The 18,888-nt window shown below is 44.5% G+C and overlaps 1 protein-coding gene across 2 annotated transcripts; it reads left to right on the top strand.

The window, feature by feature from the left end:
• The first annotated feature begins 1,794 nt into the window (after positions 1 to 1,794).
• Positions 1,795 to 18,888, top strand: SLC25A14 (solute carrier family 25 member 14). 2 transcript variants are annotated; one of them, XM_077307476.1, is made up of 10 exons: positions 1,847 to 2,046; positions 4,049 to 4,236; positions 6,390 to 6,537; positions 6,734 to 6,828; positions 8,027 to 8,112; positions 8,887 to 8,982; positions 14,040 to 14,164; positions 16,915 to 17,050; positions 17,689 to 17,769; positions 18,437 to 18,888. In XM_077307476.1, the coding sequence occupies exons 3-10, from the start codon at positions 6,479 to 6,481 to the stop codon at positions 18,476 to 18,478; spliced, it is 720 nt and encodes a 239-aa protein (XP_077163591.1). In that variant the 5' UTR covers positions 1,847 to 2,046; positions 4,049 to 4,236; positions 6,390 to 6,478; the 3' UTR covers positions 18,479 to 18,888. The 2 variants fall into 2 exon arrangements, with proteins under 2 accessions (XP_077163590.1, XP_077163591.1); XM_077307475.1 differs by lacking the exon at positions 4,049 to 4,236 and having other exon boundaries at positions 1,795 to 2,046.

The raw sequence follows: 18,888 nt of genomic DNA, 5'->3' as shown, positions 1-18,888 counted from the left end.
ACAAGAACATCAAGTTCTCTGAGCCCCCAGCTTCCATTGTTAAGAAGTCTTTAGCCCTTTTCATTGTAACGCTATGCCTTACCCCCAAAATATATATCCTGCCCTTTTGCCCTTACAATGACTGCCAAGGTGGCTAACAAATGAAAACATAACATAAAACCAGCCAAAAATAATCATAACGTTAAAATACATACAAAGGCATAAAAAATATATCTCCCTAGCAGAAGCTGGACTTTATTTTTCAGTGAAAACTGAATTAAGATACCCTGATGGGCATTTGTTATGCTGTTTTGAGGTACTGATATTCTAGTGCCAATTTTTAAAAAGTAAAGCTTCATGTGGCAGGGGGAAGAAACATCTTTTCTAGGGACAATCTTGGGAAATCTGAGGGCCTCAGCCAATGCTCCTCTTCTTTATGGAAGATACAATCCACCTTTCCCTTCTCCCCAGTTTGCATTCCCCATTAAGAAACTTTACATTGTTATGAGCTTACTTTTTTTGTTTTGGATGAGTAGAAGTACTTTTACTTTTTTCCCCCCAGTTACTTTTTTGCTGTCTCTCTTCATTCTGTGTGATTTGTTCCTAAGAAATTTGTGTTTCCTCTGTATCTCGTATATGGTGAACTTAAAGTATTCTGGTTTGGTCTCTTGACTGGGGAGTCTTTCTGATTCAGCTTGTGTTTTAGAGGTTGTTTTTTTTACTGTATCCTATTGCCATAGGCATGTCACAAGTAAACGCTATGAAAAATATTTACTGTTTCATACTTTATGAACAGTTATTGTTCCACCTATGCTATCAGGAAACCAAGTTTTGCTATGATATTTGGTTTGAAGGACAGTCATATGGGGAAAGGAGAATCTTCCCGAAGCTCACCAAGGTGACACTAAGACAGAGCTGTAGGCTCTGTATTTTCCATGAGAGTTCACTGTAAATAGACAGCTCAAAAGAATGTTCTTTGTAATGTGGTAGTACTGGTCTTACGTGAAGGATGTTCCAGGGTTTGATCCTGCGTATTTAAAATATCGCGGTTAGCCGGTGCTTCCTCTGTACAGCACCACGAGCAGCTATAGTAGACAATGCTGATCTGGGAAGATCTAATCTAATTCTGTATAATTCATATATTTGTATAGGTCAATCTTGTCTGAGCAACTGAGATGGTATGAAACAGAAAAAATTATATTTATATATCCCCCATGAACTGAATCCCAAACCGACCAATCCATGGGATCATGGTTAGCAAGTTAATGTTATCATAGGAAACGTTATCTTCAATAAAATCAGACTCCAGTAGCACCTGGACTCTGATTTTATCGTGCTACTGGATTCATTTGTTACTCTGGACTCATTTGAATCTGTTGTTATCTTCAGTTATGGCATCCAGCATTCCTGTTGTTGATCTGATGCTATGAATTGGGCTGCACTATGCCAACGTTTTGTGTAAGGCGCCCTGAGCAACAAGGCTGGGCTTTATAGAAATATAAGAAAGAAAGAAATAGAATATAAAGGGGAAAAGCCTAGTCTGCAGAGCCTGCAATGCAAAACTAACTCTCGGCCCTTGCATGACTCTGTAAAAAAAACCTGGCCCCAAATTTTCCGAGTTGCCACATGACCACGCCTCTGGGTCCTGCAGGATTTAGGGGGGGGGGGGATGACTTGGATGGGCGTGAGGTCACGAGGGAGGTGTGTCGGCGGGGACGTTTGTTCCCCGCGCTCCCATTGGCTGCCTTTCTCCCCTCTCCCGCCCGGCCCCACAGAGCGCCTATTGGCTTGCCCACTCACAAGCCGACGGTACCGGTCACGAGGCGGCGAAGCGTTCGCCCTTTCTTTTCTGTTTGGCCTTTGCCGGCTACCGTCCAGTCCCTCAGAACCGGCCTCTTCTCCAGAGGGGAAAAAAAAGAAGAACACGGCGAAAGCAAGAGCGAGGCTGTTGCCTACGGGAGGGGGAGTCCCCGCCGGCTCCCTCCTCCTCCGCCTCGGCCGCCATGACGGCGCTGAGCTGGAAGCCCTTCGTGTACGGGGGGCTGGCTTCGCTCGTGGCGGAGTTCGGTGAGTGAGAATGCTGGCGGCGGGCCGGGCCAGGCCGCCGGCGCGCGCGTGCGCGTGTGCCCCCGCCCCTTGCGGTTACCGGGCAACACGCCACGCCCCTTCCCCGGTCCCTAGCAACGGCCTAGTAGGCAGATGCCCCCTGGGTCCCGTCGCGCTCCGTAGTTCCGCGTTTCTTTGTTCGGTGCGTTTTAAGGGCAAGCACACGGATCTCTCCCGCCTCCATTTTGTCCTCATAATAACAACCCTGTGGGGTAGACTAGGCTGAGAAGAACTGGCCCACGGTCACCTATCGAGAGGGGGGCTTTGCATAGGGCTAGGCAGAAGGTGTCAGTCTGCTTTCTTCCCGACAGGGAGTTTGGCCTGCAAGGAATTGGGGGGGGGGGTGGTAGTTCATTCTCCCTTTTCAGTATTAGGGAGCTGATCAGGGCAAAACGGCTGATTCTGTGAAGGCTGAAGGGGGTGGCAGGTTACCGTGGGTGAGCGATAGGGTTGTGAGTGTCCTGCATGGTGCAGGGGGTGGACTACCAGGTGACTCAGGATGTCCCTTCTAACTCTGATTCTATGACATGCGTTTATGTGGATTCGTTGGTGCTCCCATAGGAGCATCACTAGGATGCGCTGCATGTTTGTTTTGCCTTTTTCCAAGAAAAGGTCAGTGATTCTACCCGCTTCTGTTTTTATGCACACAACAGCCCTGTTAGGTGGGTTAGGTACGGTAGAGGGGAACAGGAAGTTGAACTGACAAACTGTGGTGAGGTTTGAACTGGGTATAGCCATTACTCTGCATGGCCTCATGGTTCAAATGCTGATCATTGGGTGACCTTGAGCCAGTCATTCTTCCATCTTGTAGGGTTAACATAAGGCTAGAATATGTTGACTTTAGCACCTCAGAGATGGGGGAGGTGGGATAAAATGTAATGAAGCTTTGCAGTTCAGTTAAAATCCTTGTTCTTTGTGTGTCTCTCCCCTTCAGAAAGCAAGTGGGGTTGACAGCAAGAGGGCCTTCGCCATACTGATATTTCATCTTTGTAACCATTTTCATAGTAGTTCATGCTGCTCCTAGTCTATCTCATTTTAGATATAAAACCATTAGTGGCTCTGATATTTTGGCAGAGCCACTATGGGAAGTTTCAGGACACATCCGGGTGTCCAAACCGCTTCCAGCTGCACAAAAAAATCTGGGTACACCCAGCAAAGGTGGGCACACCCGGATTAGGCCAGTACCTGCCCCCAGAAGCTGGCCGCAAAGCGGCCAGACGCTCCCTGTCTGCAGAGTAGAGGGTCCTGCAGAACCCAGCCCACTGCTCTTGCTGGCTGCCAGCTTACGTGGCAGCCCGGCCAGCTGCCAGGACAGTCGCCCATGCTGCAAGTGCCGCAGCCAGGTAGGGTGATGGAGCAGCCATCATGGGCTCCCACTACTTGCGCCCGTTACATCCCTGGGTGCAACGGGCTTTTATTCTAGTCCTCCGTAATAACATTTTGGCCATTCTAGGTCAAAAAGCACTTCCTGTCCCTGAATGGATTTTTAATTTGGGTTTCTTAACTGATATCACAGAGCATCTGAACACATTGAATCTAAGGTTGCAGGGAAAGGAAGGCTTGTGTGTCACATGCATACTGAATTGATAGCTTTTGAAGCAAAACTAAACATTTTTTGTGAAACAAGTTAGTGAAGGTAACTTCAAACTTCTCATGCTGCAATGGACTAAAATTTGAGAAGGATGGTAATTTATAATGTTTAAAGACACATCAAAGCACTGAACCTATTGCAGGTACTATTTCAGAACAGATTCACTGATTACCATAAGCCTAGAAAAGAAATAAGAATAATACAGAATCCATTTGAAGTAGCACCATAAGATGCAAATAACTTTTTTCAGATGGAACCAATTGATTTGCAAGACAGTGATCATCTTAGAGATATTTAAAAAGAAAATAGTCTGTTAGATTTCTATTCTATATCTACCTGATATATTTATAAACCTAAAGAAATTTGCTGCAGGCACGTTCAGTCTTTGGCACCACGTACATCTGTGAACAAACGTTTTCCAAGATGAAAATTGTGAAATTGTAGGTCAAGGCTTACAGATGAACATTTACATGACTTTTTAAGAGTGTCTGTCACAAACCTTGACTTGGTCATCAATGCCTTGGCTAACAGAAAACAGCCACAAAAATCACACTGACTAGGTAAGCATGTATAATTAAATAAAAGGATTCTACAGTAAAATATTGTTCCAAAATAGATTGGATTAAAGTTAACATTTCTTCATTTACCTTTGAATGTTTACTTTTTATCTAAATAAGGTTATTAATTTTGTTACATTTTGGTTTAAGGTGTGGCTCTCTTTAGGCACTGGGCATGCTAATGTGGCGCCCATGTGCCAAAAGGCTGGGGACCCCTGGTCTAGCTGGTTCAAGCCAGAGGCCTGTTTAATTCAGCACCCAGCCCTTTGATCATCCAAATATTTTTGGAAAACTTATGAGTAGGACGCAGGAGCAACAGCCCTCCCTTGCTTTTGGTACCTAGTAACCTTTTTTCAGTGGTGTACCTCTCTGAAAATTATATTCTTTCTTGCCTAATTCCTGTACACAAGAACTGTTAGCCATGAATAGCTGAGTACATTACACAAACTTCCATGGGAGGCTCAGGCAACCAGCAGGTTTTAACAGTACCTCATTGTAAAAGTTGCAAACAGTGAGCCTAAAAGGCTGTGAAATGCAAAGTATTGTGCTGGACTGTGCAGGTTACCTAGAAAAGCCTCAGGGAGTTCTTTCCTTCAAATAATTACTGAAACTTGGCATTTATTTCCAGTGCTGGCTGTTTAATTGGATAGTCGTGTAATTATATTATATAACAATATAAAAGAGTGGTATAAAAATGGGCTTATTTTATTCTTCCGTCCTTTTCTCCCCCGCCTCTGAGCATGTGTGTTGGATTGTAAGTCACCTTGAGCCCCCTGGGAGAAAGGCAGTATGTAATTGTGACATATGAAAAAGTATAGGATATAGGAATTGAGGATATTCAAATTATATCTTACATTATTTCACTAACGCATATGGCAGCTCTGCAGTACAGGTCATTATTAAGCATGTCAAGCTAAAAAATATTATGAATTTGAACTGGAGAATACCCTGATTCACACCATATTATAGTGGCTCACAAACCCTGCTGTCAAGATAGCAACTTAAAAAAAACAAACCGACTCATGTAATATTTTTGTAGAATTGCTTGCAGGGTGTAGTGATGGGGCTTTACCTGTGCCACCAGTGAGATGGCTTGTGGTGGTGTAAGGCACCTGTTTTGGAAAGTGGCCAGTTTACCAGTACTTCAAAGTTAAATGAGGTTTCCAAAGAAAGATCAGAAGAAGAAGAAGAGTTGGTTCTTATATGCCGTTTTTCCCTACTTGAAGGAGGCTCAAAGCGGCTTACAGTCGCCTTCCCATTCCTCTCCCCACAACAGACACCCTGTGGGGTGGGTGAGGCTGAGAGAGCCCTGATATCACTGCTCGGTCAGAACAGTTTTATCAGTGCCGTGGCAAGCCCAAGGTCACCCAGCTGGTTGCATGTGGGGGAGCGCAGAATCGAACCTGGCATGCCAGATTAGCAGTCTGCACTCCTAACCACTACACCAAACTGGTGTAGATGCTTGGTGCTTGGTGTAGTTCCATTTCTGACACTTTGCAAATTGGAATATGGCAAGAACCTGAGTAGAAGACTTTCAGGTGAACTTCATTGGCACCAGCACAGCTCCTTGGAGGAATGTGAGGCAAAAATGGAGCAGAGCCATTTTTAATGCATCAGTTTTAATGGCTTAAGTCAGCAAGAACCTTTGTTGTAGGAAGAAAAGGAAATTCATGAGCTTGCTTGGATCCTTCATTAATACACATGTCACTGTTAGAAATTGGGTGGGGGGGTTGTTTGTTAGATTTATATACTATTTTTGACCAACCAGTCCTTCAAAGCAGCTTACACCATTTTCTCTATTGATTTCTTTACATTATTTATTGGCAAATAGAAGGTACAAAGAAGAAACAGTTTTTTTTTATCCAGTCAGGCCCTCCACTCACCACCGGAACCCAGGAAAGTTGGTTCTCACAGAATCAACCGTTTGATCAATAGAGGTGCAAAACTAGAACAACTCTTCCAAGGCTATAGATAACATAACAGAGACCAGAGTAGAACTTCAAACAGAGCCGGGGCACACTAGAGGAACAAAGCAAACAAAAAGGGAGGCTGAACTGGAACTCCCAACTTCCCTCCAGGAGGAACCTGGAAAAATTGGTATGGCACATGACAGTAGTGTTCTGTGTTGTCTGAGCTGAGTCTCTCTTCTATTACAGGTACTTTCCCTGTGGATCTCACCAAAACACGACTTCAGGTTCAAGGCCAAAGCATTGATGCCCGTTTCCGAGAGATCAAATACAGGGGCATGTTCCATGCCTTGTTTTGCATCTACAGGGAGGAAGGCGTGCTAGCACTCTACTCTGGGTAAAGTCTTCCACTTTCATACAACATCTTCCCTGCCAGTCACCCTGGAATATCTCTGCTATTTTCCCGAACCTTTTAGTTGGGGTTTTTTATCCTGTAAAGAATCTAAACTGGACTGTTGAGATATGGGTGGAAGTGGCAGCATTACTGTTCTGCTGAATGAGTCTCAGCCATCTTTCCTCCTCTCTTGCTGCAGAATTGCTCCAGCCTTGCTAAGACAAGCATCTTATGGCACCATAAAGATTGGCATATATCAGAGCTTGAAGCGACTGTTTGTGGATCGCTTGGAAGGTCAGTGCTTTTTAAAAATTTAATCTGTAAAGTCCTTTGTTGATGGTCCTGTGTAAATAATTACTTGCTTTTCTCCCTTTTTTCTTTTATAACTCTGGGTCCTAAATCCCCAGGGTGGATGCACAGGCTCCACCAATTCAAGACACGGAGAAATTACATCCAAAGATACCATGGAGTGTTTTTTTTTTTTTTTTTGTACTGTAAAGATGAAAACCTTTTGAGCTAACAGCTGTTTGTCTTCATTCACTTGCTGTCTCTGTATATCTGCAGTGTTTTTGGGTGTGGGGACAAATGCACCTTCTCAGAAATGAAGTTGCTGCGGCCCCCAAAATTTTCAGGTCTTCCTTCAGGCAACTTGGTACTATTTAGTTTTCTCTCGATCCATTTCTAGCAGACTCTGCGGCACATCTGCACAATAGGACTGAATCTGAAAGCAGCGCAGGTCTCTTATTTTCCTTTTTGGAAATTTTGCAGCTCAGTGCTGTTGCTCTTAAGCACTTGTTGGTGCTGCTTCATATTACAGATGAGAAACACTGATGCAGATTGGAGAAGGACTGACTCTAAAACCTACAGCACTCAACAATCGTTCCTTGATTAGAAACCAACAAGCACACCTCCCGGCTTGTCTTTCTACTCCCTGGCTCAGTTTCCTTTGTCTGCTCCTGTGTCAAATGTGCTTCTGGGTACTATGTCCTAAATGTTTGTTTCCCTGCAGGCCCAGGGTAGCCAGTGACCCGGTCTCCTTTGGAGAGTGCTGCGGTCAGTACCACTGCCCTTTCCCAGCATAACTGCTCTAACTCTTGGCCTTTCTGTTCTGGACTAATAACCTAATCTAGTTTGCTGAGGGCTTTTCCCCCTGTATGGGGATAGTTGCTCCAGGTGTCAATAGAATCTCTGTTACCAAAGCTCTTTGAATGTGGCCAGGGGGAGTGGGTGGCATTCTTTCATAGGGAGATAACTGCACCGAGTCCATTTCCTTATTTTGATTTGCCAAACTGCAGAAATCCAGCAATTGCACAATGCTGTCCTTGATACCTTAGGCCCAGGAAAGAGGAGGCTGGAAAATTGGAGCAATTGTGTTTTGTATAGTAGTGTATCCTTGTTTTCTGTTTCCCCTTCTGAAATCTACTCTGATGTTGTCTTCAAGCACACAGTCTTGGTTTCTAGTCCACCTCAAATATCTTCTTCCTCATTGCAGATGAAACATTACTGATCAATGTAATCTGTGGGGTGGTGTCAGGGGTGATCTCCTCCACACTGGCAAATCCGACAGATGTGCTGAAGGTAAGAGGGGTTTCCTATACTAGATACCTGCTGTTTCTCTGACTTAGTATTTTCCCAGGTTAACCTACAGATGCCACATGGTCATGTTCCCCAAGTCTTTAGCACTGCTAAACCAGATGCTCCATGTATCTCATACTCTTCATCCCTAAGTATAAGAACACTAGATAGGCCAAAAGAGACTGAATTTAATATTGTTCAGTGACCAGGTTGAATAAAATCAGAGTCTAGTGGCACCTTTAAGGCCAACAAATATTTATTCAAGGCGTGAGCTTTCGAGTTGCAAGAGCTCTTCCTCGGAGTATGAACTGACCATCATAACAGTAGGAATATATAGGCAAAAGTTAATCCTGTTACATTAGTAAATTGTCACAGCGTCCAAACACAGCCACATGATAATTCCCGGCCCAACCAGCCAATCAGCCCCCTCGAACCCATTTGTAGTTCGCAAAGACATCTCAGAAATGAAACTGTCAAAGCCAGTTTTTATTGATTTTATTGTGCTACTTCAGACCAAGACGGCTACTCATTTGAAAGTGACTGTATTGGTGTACTTCAGCTAATTCAGGCAATGGTGTGTGTGTGTCTTTGCGACAAGTGACATTGAAAGATGTGAAACAGCAGTGTAAGTTTACCCTCCATTAACAAGTTGGAAATATGTATACTTAGTCTCTTGGATGATGATTTTGGATCACAGCCGGTGCTCTAGATTTTCAGGAACTGTGTTTGCTTCTCTGCTGGGAAAGTCACTTGCTGCCGTGTCTCTTCTTCTTTTAGATCCGAATGCAGGCGCAGGGCAGCCTGTTCCAAGGCGGAATGATTCACAGCTTCATCGACATCTACCAGCAGGAAGGCACACGGGGGCTTTGGAGGGTGAGTGCTGCTTTGGGGATCCTTTGTCTATTTCCAACCTCAGCCTTGCTCTCAGAATGCCTGCAACTAACCTGCCTGTCCTGTGCAGCTTTGTTTAGGAGAGAGGAAATTCTTGCCAAAAATCAACTTAAGAACCATATGAGAGGCTTTGGTTTGATTCTGGAGTGTGTGAAGATAGCCATAGACTTTTGGGACAGTGCCAAAAGCACAGGGTCTACTGTGATGTTGAGGAAGGATAGTATTACTACCTGACCCTTAAGCCCACTTGTTTAAAAATTCCCGCTGTGGCTGACTGTTTTAAGGTTGCTTCCATCAGAGTGAGAGAATATTGCCTGGCTGTGTGCCCTGCAACTGTTGAATACTTGTTTATGTCTGCATTGTTTAAAAGATTTCTATCTTGCCTTAACTCCTTGGACTCAAGTTAGCCAGCAAAGCAGTAAGTTGCAAAAATACTAAAAAAAACCCAACAACCCCGAAATGAATAAATCAGCACAAAGTGCAGTCAGGACTGTCAAGCCATTTGCCCTCCACATGATGCCCTATGAAAGAAAGCTGTTTCACACACCTTCCTGCAGGAAGTCAAGGCATCTGCCGCAGCCACGTGACTAGCTGTTTTAAAGGACTGTGGCCACCCCAGAAATAACCTTGGCTGTGGCCAGATAAAGGATCCTGAGAGCTTTAGTCCTGAACTAAATAGTTTGGGGGGGATTCATTGATAGTATCCTGGATTTAAGGAGCTAGAGTATTAAATGCAAGACTGGGATTTTCTCACAAATATGTCATCAGAAAAGCGAGTCATCTTATATTTGCTTAGAAGTTTAAAGTATTTTTAAGCAGTTTTCTTTCTTTCACATAAATACCACAGTTCTGGCTGATATGCTTTAGTCTGTGTGTGCTGCCATTCTTGGCTGTGACATCTGAGTACTTTGGGTTAAAACCAGGCTGTGCTACCTGCTACAGTTTTGCAGGAGCAGTATGTCTGTCACTGCAAGCATGAAGTTGAGTGTTCTGAGAACCTGTTTATATTTTATATATAACAATATAAGCTTTTAGCCCTGATAACTATCAAGATGTCAGCTCAGCAGTTACTGTTTCTGTTCTTTAGAGAGAATGGAAGAAAGGACAGCAAAGAGAGGATAATGCCAGTCTCGTGGGTACGTGCTCCAGGTCCAGTCAGATAAGTCCCCGATGGTTTGGGAGTGCTGTTTGGTCCTAGTGTCAGCTAAATCTGGGGCTCTATCAGACATCACAGGTGTGCTTGTTTTGAGCATGAACCTAATTTACCGTCAGGCTCATGCGCTTCCCTTCTCATGTTGAATTGCAGTTGAGCTTCCTGCTTTTTGGAAGTCTTCAGTCCAAAGTTGCTGTTGTCGAAGCACCTTCATTTGAATCAGAAATGCTGGAATCCAAGTACTCGCGTTCAGATAACACAACAAATTGGAAGCAACCTGAATGTAGAAAATACTGACGGGCTACCAGCTTTCTGTCCATGTCTTAGTGGTGTCTAAAGCAGTACTGGAAAAGCAGAAGAGGAGATGGGTTGTAAGGTACAGGGGAAGGTACCTGGCAACCCTTTGTATTAATTCCTTTTCACATTGGTATTTCATCTCTCCTCTAATGTGCCCCTGGCAGCTTACGTGGGATTTTCCCTATGGAAACTTCACAGCAGCCCTGTAAAGTAGGTGGAGCTGGTAATAGTGATTGCTGAAGGTCACCAAAGTAGGTTTTCTGGATGAGAAGGGTTGTGTATTCTGCTCTCCCTACCTGGTCCCAAGTGCTGTTTAGGTTATCAAATGCACTGTTCCTCTGGGATTTTAATGGAGTTGTCTTTGGAACTTCTATAAATCGAATCCTTTTTTAGGGTTTTTCCCTAAGTGTGTGTTTGGTCCTATCAAGTTGATTCTGACTTAAATTGGGAGGCCCTATGATGTAATGGCCTCCAAAATGTCCTTAGTGGCCTGGCTCGCAGGTCTTGCAAACTGAATGCCATGGCTTCCTTGACTGAGTCAGTCCATCTGATGTTCTGCCTTCAATTTTCTCTAGCACTATTATCTTTTCCAGTGAGTCTTCTTGTTTGGTCATTCTGGCTTCTAGGGAGAGTTCAGGCTTGATCTAGAACCCTGTTAGTCTCCTCCAACCCTGCATTTCAAATCGATCAACTTTCTTCCTGTCACTCTACTTCTTTTTCCAACTTTCACAAGCATCCACAGTAAGAGGGAATACTATAGTAATCTAGATCTGGGTTGCCAGTGACACTTTCTTACTCTTAGGATGTTTTCTAGCTCTTTCATAGCTGTCCTTCCAGTCTCAGTCTCCTAATTTGTTGGTTGTAGTCTCCCTTTTGGTTGATGATTAACTCAAGGAATAGAGTTTTTTCTACCCAATTTTATTCTTTAGCAGCCACCTTAAAGTTGTACAGTTCACAGTTAGTCATTATTTTTCTCGTCTTGATGACGTTCAGCTGTAATCCTGCTTTAACTATCAGTTGTCATTCCAAGTATTCAGTTTCTTGCCTCCTTTCACTCCATCTTCATCTTTATTTATTTACTTTATTGTATTTTATTGTATGTATATACTGCCCTCCCTGAAGGCTCAGGATGGTTTACAATGAAACAACAAAATAGTACAGGTAACATCATTCAAGTAACAGTAAGGTGGTAACAACAACAATAACATTAAAGGAAGGTGAAACTGCAAGAGCCTTAGCTCAACTGCCTAAATGTCATCCAGTTTTCCTTATATGTTCTGGATACAGATTGAAGAGAAAGGGGAAAAAATGCATATTTGTCTGAATCTTTGCCAACCGGAGACCATTCAATCCCATTTCTTTTAAAGCATCTCTAGCTTTTCATGAGCCACATAGTCAATACTTTGCTGTAGTCTGTGAAACAAATGTTGATGGTCTTTTGATATTCTGTCATATTCTCTGCTAACCAATATAAATTCCTTGCGGGTTTAGTTTTGGTTTTGGGATGCTTTTTTTGCATAGCATTGCCATAGCAAGAGACTTTCAGAGGTGACTTGCCATTGCCTGCCTGCCTGCCTGCCTGCCTGCCATCCAAATACTAACCAGGGTTCATGAGATCAAATGAGTTCAGGCTAGCCTGAGCTATCCAGGTCGGTAAAGGTAAAGGTAAAGGTATCCCCTGTGCAAGCACCGAGTCATGTCTGACCCTTGGGGTGACGCCCTCTAGCGTTTTCATGGCAGACTCAATACGGGGTGGTTTGCCAGTGCCTTCCCCAGTCATTACCGTTTACCCCCCAGCAGCAAGCTGGGTACTCATTTTACCGACCTCGGAAGGATGGAAGGCTGAGTCAACCTTGAGCCGGCTGCTGGGATCGAACTCCCAACCTCATGAGCAAAGCTTTCAGGCGGCTGCCTTACCACTCTGCGCCACAAGAGGCTCATCCAGGTCGGTACCTCCACTTTATTAATAATGGGTATGTTATGGTTTGAACTTGGTAAAAACTTCACGATTAGTTTTAAAAGCTTTTCTTTATCCTCACAAAAGACAAGCAGGAAGAGAGAAGTCAGTTGCTCTCAAGCACTGCCCAAGAACCAGCAATTAAAGCTTTGAGAATCATATCGTCTAGAAACTTAAAAAATAAAATATTTTTGCACTGAGGATGAATTTCAAGGTTTCGGAACTTTGCTGCCTCCTGTGTGTGCGGCTGCCATTTGCCTTGTATCCAAAGCTTCTATTCAGTGCAGCGAACCATGAGTTGTTGAAGCTTCCTACATCCCAGCTGTATGCCGTCACGGGAAAGAGGAAGTCAGATTTGAGGTTTCATAAATTAAATTCTTGTTCATATAGCGTTTTTCAAAGCATACTCATTCTGTTCACTTGTTCAAGCCTAAAATAGTTGTTTGATCCCGAGGATAAATCTCTGCCGGGTATTGATTTGCTCATTTCACTGTGTGGGTTCAGAAGACTTTTCCAGAAGGCGATGGAAGCAGTTGGGGGTCACAGCTGCAGACAAGCTAGATTTGTGGAGCTTAAATGTGATCCCCCCCCCCGCTCTAGTGAACATCTATGGCATTGGTTATGGCTCCCTCTCACCTCCCCTGTGGGGTGTTATGTTAGGGGGATGGGTAGATGAGTTACACTGCAATGTTTTATCTTGTATGTTTGTATTTTTATGTCCTGTAACTCAGGGGTAGTCAACCTGTGGCCCTCCAGATGTTTATGGACTACAATTCCCCTGAGCCCCTGCCAGCAAATGCTGGCAGGGGCTCATGGGAATTGTAGTCCATGAACATCTGGAGGGCCACAGGTTGACTACCCCTGCCGTAACTAATGTTTTGAGCCTCTTGTCGCGCGGAGTGGTAAGGCAGCCAACATGCTGTCTGAAGCTCTGACCATGAGGCTGGGAGTTCAATCCCAGCAGCCGGCTCAAGGTTGACTCAGCCTTCCATCCTTCCAAGGTCGGTAAAATGAGTACCCAGCTTGCTGGGGGGTAAACGGTAATGACTGGGGAAAGGAATGGCAACACCCTGTATTGAGTCTGCCAGGAAAATGCTGGAGGGCGTCACCCCAAGGGTCAGACATTACTCGGTGCTTGCACAAGGGACACATTTACCTTTACCTTCAACTAATGTTTCTACTGGGGTTTTAGTGTTGATGGACCATTATTGTAAGCCGCTACAAACTGGTTCTTGGGAGCAGCAGGAAATAAAAATCCAGACATTAAAAAGAAAAAGAATTGTAAACCAAGGAATGTCAACTACAAGCTACTTTCCGTCTGTTCATTTTCCTAGACTCATTCAAAAGTTACAAATTCATAGGGTTGAGGGGGTTGAAAGGGGAAAATGAAAATAAAAAGCTGTTCAGTGTGTTCCAGCCATGGCTTATATAATTTCTGTTTGTAGAATGGAAGGAGGAAGCAAATAAAACTATTGATTCTAATTCTAGAAAGACCTGGATCCAGGAGTAGGCATAAAATCCAGTGGGCTTTTGTCATCCAAGAAGACTGTGCAGCCTGATAACCTCAAGTTGGAAACAGTGATGAAAGAAAGTTACAGACAGTGAGCGTTATAACTTTCTGTCTCTTGACAGGGTGTGGTCCCTACTGCTCAGCGTGCTGCCATTGTGGTTGGAGTGGAGCTGCCAGTCTATGATATCACCAAGAAACACTTAATTCTTTCAGGGTTTGTGGGGGACACAATTCTCACCCATTTTATGTGAGTATTTGCCTATTCTTTATCCAAATCTGGCATATAAAAACAGTATTACAATTGGAAGTGGCATTAATTAATTAGTTAGTTAGTTAGTTAGTTAATTTCTATTTATATACCACCCTTGCTTCCAGCTCAGTTGACATTATAAGTCTCATATGTGGTAAAGTACAAAATGAAACTTATTTAACAGTGAATCTGTGTAAAACAGTGTAATATAATAACAGCAACAACAAAGTGTGGTATAACAGTATTCAATAACAACAGTTTGGTCAGTCTGCACTGTGATCCCGTTTTTAGTTAGTGCAGATTACGGGACTTCTGGTTGGTGGTAGCGGCTTGTTCACTTGTCTTGGCCAAATGCCTGGCGGAAGAGCTCCTTTTTGCAGGCCCTGCGGAATTCTTTTAGCTCCGTCAGGGCCCTGGTGTGCTCTGGAAGCTCATTCCACCAGGTGGGGGCCAAGACTGAGAAAGCCCCGGCTCTAGTCATTGACGGATGAGCTTTCCTGGGGCCAGGGATCACCAGTTTATTAGTATTAGCGGAGCGTAAAGCTCTTTGGGGCATAGGGGCATAGGTGAAGAGGTGGTTTCTCAGATACTCCAGTGCCCAGACCACATATGGCGTTGAAGGTAATGGCCAGAACCTTAAGCCTGATCCAGTAGACAACTAGCAACCAGTGCAGCTGTTGGAGTGCAGGCCCGATATGGGACCTCCAAGGTGTCCCTGTAAGGACCCTAGCTGCCACATTCTGCACCAGTTGTGAGTTTCCAGGTCAGGGATAAGGGTAGGCCTGCGTAGAGCGAGTTGCAGAAATCCAGCCTAGAGGTAACTGTTGCCTGGATTACTTTGGCTAGGTGTTCTGGGGCCAGGTAAGGAGGAAGTAACTTGGCTTGGCATAGGTGGAAGAACGCCAACCGGACTATTTAAGGGCTGTCTCCCATATCCTGGCATTGGAGAAGTGATGAGCTAAAAGTACGTTATTGACTATGTCAAACACTGCTGTAAGATCGAGCAATGTGAGCAGCATTGACCTGCCTCAACCCAGTTAGTTGGTGACGGAGGACATCTGTCAGGGCGACCAGCATCATTTCTGGGCCAGGCCATAAACCTGACTGGGACAGATCCAAGACTGAAGCTGCGTCCAGGAATGTTGATATTTGATCCGTAGCAGCCCTTTCCACACCCGTCCCACCACCTTCCCCAGAAAAACAAAATGCGAGACCGGACAGTAGTTGAGGGGGTCTCGTGGATCAGTAATGGATGCACCACGGCCCCCTTCAATCCCTCGGGGAATTCTCTTGACAAAAGGCTATTTGCCTGGTTCCCAATTTTCATGGACTCTGGGGAGGAACAGCCAATTTTCTCTAAGAATAGCCTTTGGATGTGCAGTTCTTTCTGCTGTCTGCTAATGGACAAATTAGTTTGCCAGATAGATTGGGAAGAGGCAGAACCTTAGAATGCACTCTCGTCTCAAGGGCTGGGGATGCATCTGGTAGATTGAGAGATTCCATGTCACCATTATATAACCCAGATAATCTAGTAGCGCAGCAATAGAATCCATTCGGGGGTCTAAAAAAGGATGCAAATACCCATTGTGGGAGGTCCTTAAACAGATTGGGTAGTATTTAGGTAGAATTGTTGATTCATACATTTTGAGGGCTGACTGGTAAGGTGAGCATTCAGATATTAATCAAACACAAAAAAATGCCTTGTCTGTTAATATTAGGAAACAATTCTTGGTTGTAATATTCAGAAATCCTACTTGTTATTCTGGTTCCTAGCCGTATAGCCTAGAGTTCAAAAAAGATGGGGAAGTTGTAGAGAAAATGACTTGACAGGGACATTTTCCAGTCAGCTGTTTGCATTACTGGCTCACTGATTTGTTTGTTAGTTAGGTCCCATTTGCTTGCTGTTTTGTCTTCTGGCTGCCAGGTACAGGGGTGAAAGTTTCAATAGCTCCAGCTAGGAAAGAAAATGGGCAATACTTGGGCCAACCCAGATATGAAATGCGTACCTCTCGTGTTTACATGCATTTTCATATGTGATGAAAACAGCATGTGTCTATTTTTGTAAAGTATCTTTGTAGGTCAGAAGATTTACTGTGTTGCTTTTTGCATCTTCCGTCCAGCCTGGCTTTGTTTCATTAGCATCTCCTTTCTTTTTTTTTCTATGTCCACCACCTATTCTTTTGGGTTGCCTCTGCTTGCTGTGCAAGGAAGAGACCCAGAGCCCTCAGGCTGAGCGTCGTTCTGTCTTGGGTGCTGTCCCTTTCTGAGTCCCCTGGCCATGCAAATAACTCAGAGGAAGCCTGGGTTTTGTCAGTTACTTCAGGGGTAGTCAACCTGTGGTCCTCCAGATGTTCATGGGAATTGTAGTCCATTAACATCTGGAGGACCACAGGTTGACTACTCCTGAGCTACTTGACATCAGGCATTGAAGAGAGGCTGGAAGTACCGTAGAGCCTGGTGTGGCTTCTGGTTTTAATTTTTTTATCCTTGCAAAGTGAGGGGCTTTTGCTGCCTCTTTGTACGCCAGGTGATCCAGAGGAAGGAAAATGTGGGGGTTGAAATAATGTGTGGATACTAAGGTTAAGTAAAATAGATAGACCCCTGCACTCGCCATCTGCTTTGCCCATACCTTGAGAGAACCAAGAACCTGTTTCCAGAACTGAGATATTGGAGATGGGATGAATCTGTAACCCCATTGTGTTTGGTCTGAAGTGCAAATTCATATACTTACATGCTTGTCCATCTAGTTCCAGTTTTACTTGTGGGCTGGCTGGCGCCATTGCTTCAAACCCAGTGGATGTGGTACGGACACGTCTAATGAATCAGCGGGCCATTGTGGGAAGTGTGGATCTCTACAAGGGTACATTGGATGGTCTGATAAAGGTGAGATCTGAAATGGAGTCTTTTTTGACCCTCAAATGCCATAGACAAAATGGTAAGTGAGGCAGATGTCAAGCTTGGCTGTTCACCTCTTCTGTAACAACAACAACAACAAATCAGTGGGGAAATTGGGAGGTGCTCCATTCTACCCTAATAGCTTTACAAAAAGCTCATCAAAACCCCAAACCTCATGCAGCTTGGGGAGGCGGGGGGGGGGGGGGAGGCAGCAGATATGACAGGGTCTTTTCATGCTTTTTCCTCCAGATAAATACGAAAAAGATGTGAGTTGAGCAAGGTACCAGTTTGTTTATAAACTCGTTGATTGTAGGTTTCTTTCCTTTGCTTCTCTTGGGAGGCCCAGTACCTGTAATCTGCGACAAACACTGATCTATGCAAATCCCAGTCTAATGATTATGAGCATGCTTCTTGCAAGTTTCCCACTCCTGAAACCTGGTTTGGGCTTCCAGTATATTCCCTTTTAGCCGCTGGAAAGACAGGGGCAAGTGACTCATGATGGTGTGGAGACTGATTTTGATCCATGGGCCCAGCTGATTGTCTCTGTCACATGGTCCCAGCATTTCTGACATTGTTGACCTGCGTGCATTAGATGGAATTTAGAATGAATTCTCTCTCATCCGCAGACATGGAAAAGTGAGGGCTTCTTTGCACTCTACAAAGGATTCTGGCCAAATTGGTTGAGGCTTGGCCCCTGGAACATCCTTGTATCCTTTCACATGTGAGGCTTTTGTAGACAATAGATATTGGAAAGTGTTATTGCTTGGTAGGGGGGATTAAGTCTTGATCATAGCTGGGGTGTGTGTGAAAATGCAGTAGTATTATGGATCTGGGGGGGGGGGGGGTAGCTCTTTCCCAATTGAAAAGCGCTTGCTTTTCAATGACCTAGTTGAAATAGACACTGTTAGATTAGCTTGACCAATGATCTGTTAAAATGTAGCCTCATCGCTGTGTTCTTAGAATTTTGGTCTTTGAGTACCCAAGATCTCTCACTAGCCTATCTTTGAGAAACAGCTGTGTTCCTGTTTGACGTGTGGAATGACATTCCCTTTCTCAACATATGCAATGCAGTTGATAAGCAAGCTTTGCAGTTCTAGTTGTACAGGTAATCCAGGAAGTCCAGCAGAGCCCAGGCAAAATTGCTGCTCACATAACTGGGGAGCTATCCCTCTTATTTGGGGTGGAGACTGTGAGTTACTTAGGTCACTGGTCATACAAGAGGTGGTCTGAGCTTTTAAAAATCTTGACAGCATCAGCCTCAAAGTAAACATAACTGGCTTGTCTTGAAGTGGAAGATAACAGCAGTCACTTTGGGTGGGAATGAAAACCGTAACCCTGCAGTCATTTCTGGTAATTTCTTTAACTTGCCTTCAGTTTTTTATCACCTACGAGCAGCTGAAGAGGCTCCCTTTCTAGGGACTGGTTTTGATGGGCAATCCAGCTGCCCTCCCTGCTCATCTCCCCACTTCCTGCATCTTCACGCCGTTTGCCCGTGCTGCCACCATCCTACTCCCATGCTGAATGCTCAGTCTGGGAACGTGGCCTGGATGAAGGGGGATGTCAGGGCCCAAGACACCTGGAGCCTGTTGCATGTCCTTTCCCACAAGGGAAAGGTGGAGCTTGAGGGGGAGAGTGTATGGATTTGGGTCTGTATCTTCTGTGAAGAGCTGTGCCAGTTTCAAAGGTCTTTCCCAGTGCAGTTTACTGCAGTGTGGGTTTTGTAGTAGGCTGTGTCTTCCTCTTAACCTGCGAAAAGGGGAATTCAAGGGCCTGCTGCATTCCCTCCATTGTCATGTGACCTTATTAAACTATTTATTGGAAGTTCA

The sequence above is a fragment of the Paroedura picta genome, chromosome 13, assembly GCF_049243985.1.
Source record: "Paroedura picta isolate Pp20150507F chromosome 13, Ppicta_v3.0, whole genome shotgun sequence".
Classification (NCBI taxonomy): Eukaryota; Metazoa; Chordata; class Lepidosauria; order Squamata; family Gekkonidae; genus Paroedura; species Paroedura picta.
This window is presented reverse-complemented; position numbering and strand designations above follow the sequence as displayed.

Coding starts and splice junctions, on each gene's coding strand:
- SLC25A14 (XM_077307475.1), top strand. CDS start 1,983: ATGACGGCGCTGAGCTGGAAGCCCTTCGTGTACGGGGGGCTGGCTTCG. Junction 6,829..8,026: donor GTTTGTGGATCGCTTGGAAG/GTCAGTGCTTTT, acceptor TCCTCATTGCAG/ATGAAACATTACTGATCAAT. Junction 8,113..8,886: donor ATCCGACAGATGTGCTGAAG/GTAAGAGGGGTT, acceptor TTCTTCTTTTAG/ATCCGAATGCAGGCGCAGGG.